The sequence below is a fragment of the Apaloderma vittatum genome, unplaced genomic scaffold (assembly GCF_000703405.1).
Source record: "Apaloderma vittatum isolate BGI_N311 unplaced genomic scaffold, ASM70340v1 scaffold23418, whole genome shotgun sequence".
In the NCBI taxonomy this organism is placed as follows: Eukaryota; Metazoa; Chordata; class Aves; order Trogoniformes; family Trogonidae; genus Apaloderma; species Apaloderma vittatum.
This window is the reverse complement of record NW_009731614.1, coordinates 11,576-20,097: the sequence shown is the minus strand read 5'-3', so window position 1 is coordinate 20,097 and position 8,522 is coordinate 11,576. Positions and strand designations below refer to the sequence as shown.

The 8,522-nt window shown below is 45.6% G+C and overlaps 1 protein-coding gene across 1 annotated transcript in view; it reads left to right on the top strand.

Annotated features, from left to right (window-relative positions):
- ACVR2B (activin A receptor, type IIB) overlaps positions 1-8,522 on the top strand; it is a 19,052-nt gene that overhangs the window by 9,740 nt on the left and 790 nt on the right. The window contains exons 7-9 of the mRNA XM_009875263.1: positions 2,977-3,091; positions 5,382-5,520; positions 7,825-7,955. Of these exons, the coding sequence (XP_009873565.1) occupies positions 2,977-3,091; positions 5,382-5,520; positions 7,825-7,955 (385 nt within the window). The remainder of the gene's footprint in view (positions 1-2,976; positions 3,092-5,381; positions 5,521-7,824; positions 7,956-8,522) is intronic.

The following is an 8,522-nucleotide window of genomic DNA, read 5'->3' as shown; positions in this document are numbered from 1 at the left end:
ATCCGGAACGCTGTGGGTTAAATCGTCCTCATTGCCACATAATTGTTTTAGCCCTTCTCCCAAGTCCCACATTGCTTGCCCTGGACTAGAGCATCTCTACTGAGTGGTTTGCTAGTGGCATGGCAGAAGGGGGGAGTTTTCCAGAAGGGATTTGCGCAGGCTACATGCCATAATCCGCAGCCATACTCCCCCTCCACCCACCACATTTCATCTAGGAGGGACTTAGACCCCACATCCAGCTGCAGCAGTTTGTACCCAGTCTAGCAGGGCAAGATAATCCCTGTTTTTGCAAGGGCATCCCTGCCCCCAAAACACCCCCCCTCCCTGAACCTGGAGGTTTCTGAGAGCCGGGAGCTGCTGAAAGAGCCTGCAGCTGCCTTTGTGCTGCTCCTGGAGCTGACCCCTGTGTCCCTGACATTTGTCCCCGTGGAATAAAGGCAGCGGTTTATACATGAAAATTCCTGAGGGTGGGGAATGGAGAAAGGCTATAGAAAAGCTTTAAAGCAACAGATCGTGCTCATTAGTGTCCCCATCCATTTAGCAAATGATAAAAGATGGAGAATGCATCATTTGTGTGAACTTAGCACATACCTACTGAAGAGGGATTTCAGGACACAGAGGATTTCCCTTGGATTACCCCACTCCTTTTAATTTTATTTCTCTCCTACAACACTAAATAAATTTTAAATCTGGGGGGGTTGGTACTTTAGAATGGCTTCACACAGTGCATGTGAAGACCTCAGGTTGCCAGGTGGGACTCCCCGAGGTAGTGCTGGGCAGAGGCTGAGCTAACTCCCTGCTGGCACGAGCACTACAAGGAGGATTAAGGTTATGGGATCTCTCGTTGGTACGAAAGTGCCCCCATGTGGAAGTTGAAAATAAAATCTCTGGTGTCTGAATCAAGTTAAAGCAGCAACCCCCATCGCTCTCTTCTTCCCTAGTTTGGAGCATTACACAGAACGAAAGATATTTCCTTGTTTTCAGGCTGCTTTCTTTTGGCAGTGACCATTTTAGGATGGTCTAACGCATACAGTGTTAGTGGGAATTCTACCTGGGAAGTCTTGGATCAGGTCTTTCTCCATGTGCTGGGTATGTTTCTGCTGCAGCTCACACCCACCAGTGGTGAGAAAGAAGGAGAGCATGGGAAAATGGTGAAATTTATGGAAATAAGAGGAAAAAAGGAAGTACAAAGGGAAATCCCTGCATCATGTGTCAAGATGTAGTTAATTGTTGCATGGCCAAAGGGTGGTGCAAGTGAAAAACAGCATCAAGATGCCTGTTCAATAATTTTGATTTCCATCTCACTTCACTTTGGAAATGTGTCTTTCAGGCAAACTGTCTAATAATTTCTATACTGTCCTTGTTGAGCCACTGTTCTGCAAAAATCTCGTGCACAATCTGTACTATCCTGGAGGGCATAATCCCCTAATGCTGACTGAGAAAAGGAGTTTATCTGTGTCATTAGATGATGGCTGTTTTCTAAGCCTGTGGGGAAACTGCTATAGCATGGAAGCAGTCTCTAAGAAGACAGGTATTAAGCAAATGGTCTTTTTTTATGTAACAGAGGGGTACAAATGTTTTGCAGGCTCTACAAAACTGCACTGTATGCTTAGAAACCCCTTGAGGTGATGGAGGCTGGTTTCTGCTGGGCGTCCCTGGCTTTGTGATGCTCTCCAGCTTCACACCCACTTCCCTCATCTTAATCCTCAAGCCAGAAATGCCCATCTCACTGTGTTTAGCTTAGAGAGGAATAATCCTTTCTTCTGATTTTTTAAGCTCAGAATCAGGAGCTGGGTGGTACAGGATGATTTTTGCTCACGGTGCTTTGAGCTGGTGCTCTGGCATCTGAGGCCACAGCGAGCAGCCCTTCTCTCTATGGTCTACCAGTTTCTCTCTTCCCAAAGAATTTTGACAGGTCTCTCTAGTGCGGAACAATTGTATCTGCCCTCATTAATTATTTTGTGCAGGCCTGCAATGTCCTGCAATCAGCAGGGTCACCAAGTGAATTGATGATAGGGAAATTATAATGCTGAGCATACAGGACAATTGCCATCTGCTGTCTAAGGTCTGTAATTTAATTAGATTGCCAAACGTTCCTTTTCAGATGAAAATGTGGAAAGCCCAGGGAACGGGTCTTGGCATCTCGGTGTGACCCTCATCCATGCACCCTCCTGCTTTCCAGCCCCTGCAGATTTACCTGAGCTGCCCTGAAATGATCCTGCTGCAGCACAGCACTGACACAAATGCCCCCTTAAAGCCACCTTCAAGCACACACCCACCATCTCTATTGCAAATGCTTCCACCTGCCCATCAGCTGCCCGGTCCGATCCTGACATCTTGTCTGACTGTGGACTCACTCCCTTCCCTCCAAATTTTCCAGGGAAGATTGATCCAGTAATTAAAACAAAAATAGTAATAGATGACTATGGCAAAAGTCTGTTGAAGCGTGTAGTTAGGGCAAAGAGAGTGCCACCAGGATCTGCTAATTTCCAGGAAGATCTAATTTTGTAGATAGGAGCAAACATCCTTACTAGGATAAAGAGTGAATGTACCCCTTTAACCTGTCTGTCTTTGGTTCTTGAGAGTGAGAAATGTAAGAAGGGCCCATAGGTGGGGATCTCCAGCTGGTACTCAGAGCAAGAAATGGTGCCTTATACTGCCTGCTCTCATTAAAACACCCCCTTCATATCACATCCTGCTTTTATCCTGAGGTTAATTCACCACTGAGAGTTCAGCTTACTCTGTGCTGGGCTACACAGGGCTGCTTGTTTGTGTTTTAGGGACACACTAAGTGAGGAGCAGCTGAATATGCCAGCCCTAGCTGTGCTGGGCAGCTAGGGAAGGAGAGGAGGAGGGAGCTGATTTACTGGGGGCTGCTGAGCCTATAGACTGACTTGCAGTGTGCTGTGTTGCAATGTGATATGAACGTGTGCCCTAATAAACCCTTCCCAAACTTGCTTCTTGGCTTGTCCATAGGGACTTCAAGAGTAAAAATGTCTTGCTGAAGAACGACTTGACAGCAGTGCTAGCCGATTTTGGACTAGCTGTACGGTTTGAACCTGGAAAACCTCCAGGGGACACTCATGGACAGGTAATCATTATGTTTAACAGTGACATTTGAAAAAGTTGGGCTTGCCACTGCGCCTCGGAAGTGGGGATAGTTTGTATAGATGCATTTAATACTTTTCAAGGTATGTATTTTCCCTAAAAGCTTGTGCTCAGACATAAATTCCAGGAACTGCTTTGATCTAGGTGAACAGGGAGAGTCCGTGAACCCTCCTGACCGCTGTGCAGGTGAGGTGCCCCTAGCCCCAGGGTCCAGCAGCTTCTTCCTTCAAACACATGATTTGTTGACTCCTTATTAGTAGTATTAAATATTCATAGAATACCAGGTTGGAAGGGACCTCAAGGATCATCTGGTCCAACCTTTCCTGGCAAAAGGATGGACTAGATAAGATGGCCCAGCACCCTGTCCAACTGAAGTGTCCCCTTGGGGAATCCACCACTTCCCTGGATTATATTTTCCCATATGCAAAACCTTATTATCCTTGTTGATCTTCATAATGTTCTTGTTAGCCCACCCTTCCACCCTATCCAAGTCTTCCTGCAGGGGGGCTCTCGCTTCTGAAGAGTGCACTTCACCGCTAAGTTTGGTATCAACAGCAAACTTTGTCAGGGTACACTTGGTCTTAGAATCACAGAGTGGTTTGTGCTGGAAGGGACCTTAAAGATCACCTAGTTCCAACCCTGCTGCCATGGGCAGGGACACCTCCCACTAGACCAGGTTGCTCAAAGCCCCGTTCAACCTACCTTGAACACTTCCAGGGATGGGGCATCCACAGCTTCTCTGGGCAACCTATTCCAGAAAAAAGAAATCCCATCATCCAGATCACGTATGAAGATATTAAACCGCGTTGGGCCCAGTATTGATCCTTGAGGGACCCCACTTGTGACAGGTCGCCAGTTTGAAAAGGAGTTATTTGCCACCACCATCCTGGTGTGACCTGTCAGCCAGTTCCCCACCCACTGGACAGACCACTTTTCTAGACCATAACGCAAATTTTAATAGTCTTAAATATTAATGCTAATACCATAATGCAAATATTAGTGCTCCTGAAATTATTCATTCAGTTTTAAGAATTCAGCCAGGTTGGCTGCTTGAGAGACCTTTAGCAAAGGCAGGTCTTGCAAGCTGGCTGTGCACTGCATAAACAATTTGCTACATTTTTATAGGTTCTTAATCTTCTGCCTTTGCGTTGCACCGAGCAGCCACTTGTTCTGCTCTCGTGTTGGGGCACAGTAAGGCCAACATCCATCCTTGTGCCTCTGGGGCTTTCTGACTGCCCATCTCCAATGTAGGTTCCCTTTTCACTTTTATCTCAGAAGGAGCAAACGTTTTTCTGGGTTTGCCCCTCCCTTCCCCAGTTTTCCTCATTTTTGCCACCTTTTATTGGACGTTTCCAGTATTTTGCATGCCTTTTCACATCCTGGCTTCCCTCGTCCCCACTGCCTCAGGTAACAGCAAGGAACAGATGAGAATTTCCTAAAGGAAAGCATTGAAAGCATTTCAATTCCAATGTTAAAAATGTGCTTTTTCTCTTGCTCTCCTCTGAAGTCTCCTACATTATGGACTATAATTCTACCATGTACATAACCACAGCTATATGAGGAGCTCAGTAGGGCTCTACCTAGGCGAAACACAACCAGATAAGCACTATAATGAGGACTGAATCCACCTCAAAAGGAGAGGGGATCTTTGCTGAACCAGATCTCAGCAAGCCAGGGCAGGGTAGACTTTCTACTACTCCTGTGGATGCAGGAGATTTGTTTTATCCAGGGTTGTCAAACCAATACCTTTTCCTCCCATTTCAGGGTATGTGAATTTTACTCTTCTCTTTTATATATATATATATATTTCTTTTTTTTTTTTTTTGAGTGAAAGGGGATTGAACTTTTAACGACTATGATAAGCAGGTCTGACTTGACCTCAGGGTGTTTTCTGTGTCTCCAAAGACAGCACTTTCTCATGCAGCGTGTGCTGCTGGGGTGAGATGCGGTGGGAGGCAGGGAAGGCAGGATTTCATCTGTACTCACTGTGCCACGCTGCATTTAAATTAGACCTGTAGTGTACACTGAATGAATATCACACACATAGCCATGCACTTTGGCTTTTTCCTTCAGGTAGCTTATCTAGACTCGAGTGATCTTAATGAGAATCGGTGTAATAAAAAACAGTTCCCTTTTGCTCGTTTTTCAAGTGAGGTGCAACTTGAGCAGAAGAAGCCTTAAGGCTAATGAAACCAGCTGCCACTCATCTCCAGCCAGCAGAGGTTGACTGGCCCAACTGGAATGTAACCGGAGTTGTTTTTTTGTCTCTGTAGGTGGGAACAAGGAGGTACATGGCTCCCGAAGTATTAGAGGGAGCTATCAACTTCCAACGAGACGCCTTCCTGAGGATAGATATGTATGCAATGGGACTGGTGTTGTGGGAGCTAGTCTCCAGATGTAGAGCGGTTGATGGTAAGAATAAAGATCATCTCTTCCCTGGGGAGGGTTCTCTTTCAGCATGGTTTAGTGGTCTGGAGAATGGGCCTGGCTTTGTTAAAAACAAATTAATAATGGTGTATTTTCATTAATCCTCTAACCTATTTTTAACTTGCTCAGTTTTTAACATAGGCTGTCGTTCTCTGTAGATAAGAACCTTTGTAGTGTTGGCTGAGAACTCAGAGGGAGAAGGAGTAAGTGATTCCTCCATGAGTGGTTGGTGTCCTTTAGTCCTGAGCCTGTTCTGTGCTGCTCTCCTTGGCTCTTCTGAGTTCCTGCCTGTGGCCAAGGCAGACTTTGAGCTCTGGAGAATAGCTGTGCTCAGCTCTGGCTTGGCTGTCACACCTTGCTCTGCAGGTCAGTGGGGTAGCCCAGAACAGAAAGTCCAGAAGTGAAGCACCTCAGTGAAATAGCAGTAACAGAGGGCTGGAAGGATCTTCTTGGGTCAGCAAGCCCATTTCCCTCCTATCGTCAGTTGTTAGATATTGATTTTTGGCTGATCAAGCCCTCTTCAGCAGTGGGCCAAGTTTGTTGTTCCATCTACAGCTTAGGAGATCTCACTTTCTCCTGAATGGTGTCTCCTTCCTCGGGTTTATTCATCCTGAAATTATACTTCAAAACGAGACATCTGTTCTGTCCAAATAGCACATCTGCCCTTTGATGACACCCTTGCCATTTGCAGGACCTTGTCCCTGGTCAGGGGAGCAGTCATTTCATTGCAACAGTTCGAAGGCTGCTTGCTCCAGCTTATTTCTTGTGTAGATTTGGGTGCTCTGGACTGAACAGCAAGTTCATAAATTAACAGTACCCCACCTGAACTGCAAATGAATTTGTTAGTATTACAGTGAGACCAAGGAGCGTGATTATGGTTAGGATGTCTGCATAGGTATACGATAAGAGAATGACTTTACTTCATAAATTTGCTAACCAGATAAAATGCTGGAGGAGCAGGGAGATGAGAGCACAGCGGGATGAAATAGTGGTACCCATATCACTCATGTATGAATAAACTTTATCTGTTGAGGTTCCCCCCCAGATATCCACTTGGATTTTTGCCTGCCATGTTTGTGATCTTCCAACTCTTCTCAGGCAGCAGTTGCCAAGGTACTCCAGGTGCCATACACAGCACTATTAAATCAGAGGAAAGGCTTCCTTTGGGATAATGGGGAGTTACACTCAACCTCATCTGCACTTTTGGCTCAGAAGTGATGTTGTATAAACAGCAGATTTAGCTTGGAGATCACCAGTGCAGCTCTTCATAGCCTTGATTCATCTTGGAGGAAGAGGAAGGGAAGATTGTGAGCGTTACTGTGCTATCCATTGTTTCAGTTTGGTTTAGTGACTGGTGTTGTGTCAACAAGAATAATGATAAGCTGGTTTAGTGATTTCAGCTTTTTTAGAGTCGCTAAACATCATGTTGTTGGTGTCACAGTTCGTGACCAGCTAAAGTGGTCAGCTCTTTTATTTTAGTCTGGAAAGGCCCTCTTGAAATATCTCTGTTCTTAAGAGAGGTGACTCTTCACTACCAAGAAACCATAAGTGATGCCACGGAGAACTCTGAGAAAGCCCATCAGTTAAGCTGAGCTGCTGTTTGTGAGAGAGTGTCTACACATTGCCAAAAGCCAAATGACGTTTCAGTAAGCAGAAGTTATTGCTACCATCCAGCGTGTGCACTGATACTCATAACAGTTGTCTCGTTTCTGTGGCCCAGGGCAGTTCACAGCCATAACTGGTATAACTAAAGCATTCAGAAATTATTTTTCACTTAGGAGGTGGTACCTGGGACAAGCGCATCTGGCTCCAGCGTGTCAGGGCTGACTTAAACCTAAGAACAACCCAGATCACAAAGCAAGAAATTAAAAGTGTTGTATGGACTTGATCTTGCTACTCATATCCTAAAATGACATTTCACTCGTGCTGAAACCTTTTTCTAGGTTATTGTGTGTTGAATTGCTATGCTAAAATAGGAGGACAGGCTGGTTTGTTCTTTCTATTAAAATAAATCACGGACTCCTCAAAGTGGTAGGATTGGGAGGCCTGGCTGAGGATTTGGATTTTTAACTTGACGAGGTGGAAAATGCGTGGCCAGACAAGCAGTGAGGACAGCAAAGTCCATTGTGCAGGTGGAATGCAAATCACATTTGTCTGCAGTGACGTGTGAACTTCAGGCTTTGCTGCAGTGTGTTGAGGTTGCGCTGGAGCCATGATTCACTCATGCATGGGGAGGATGTGGCTCTGTGGACATTTCTGTACTAACCTGGTTCTCCGTGTGCACCTTAGGTCCAGTGGATGAATATATGCTGCCTTTTGAAGAAGAAATAGGTCAGCACCCATCCCTTGAGGACCTGCAGGAGGTGGTGGTTCACAAAAAGATGCGCCCTGTGTTCAAGGATCACTGGCTGAAACACCCTGTACGTCGCTCACGGTTAATGGTGAAAAATGTTTCCTGTGTGACAGGAATGAGGGATGTGGTTACGCATCACTTGTTGTCTTCAGAGGGACGCTAACCCATCCACCGCAGTGCACAGACCTGCTCCCCGGTCCTAGAGAAAGTCAGTGCTAGTAGGACTCTTTTAATGTGGTGAAAGAATGGAAAATAAAGTCCTTTTCATTACGAAGAAGAAAACGGCCCATACCACTGGAGACACGTTCCTCACAAGCTAGATAGCATGCGAGACTTGAACACGTTTTTTGAGAAAAAATTAATTAGATGTGAAGGCAAGCAGGCTGTGAAGCAACACGCAGCTTTCCCAGAGGTAGATCGTTTCAGGCTCACGTTTTTAATAAAAGAGGTGATTTTTTTTCAGACTGGGAAACTGAGCAGATGATGAAATCTCACAGGGCTTCAGTAAGAAGCTAAAGCTAAATGCCTCTGTTCTGACCAAACTGCCTCAGTTTTGGCTAGACTCAGGTGCGCTAAGTGGAAGTCAAGGAGAGCTGCAGGTTGCAGATAAAGATGAGTGTTCAGTTCAAATGAG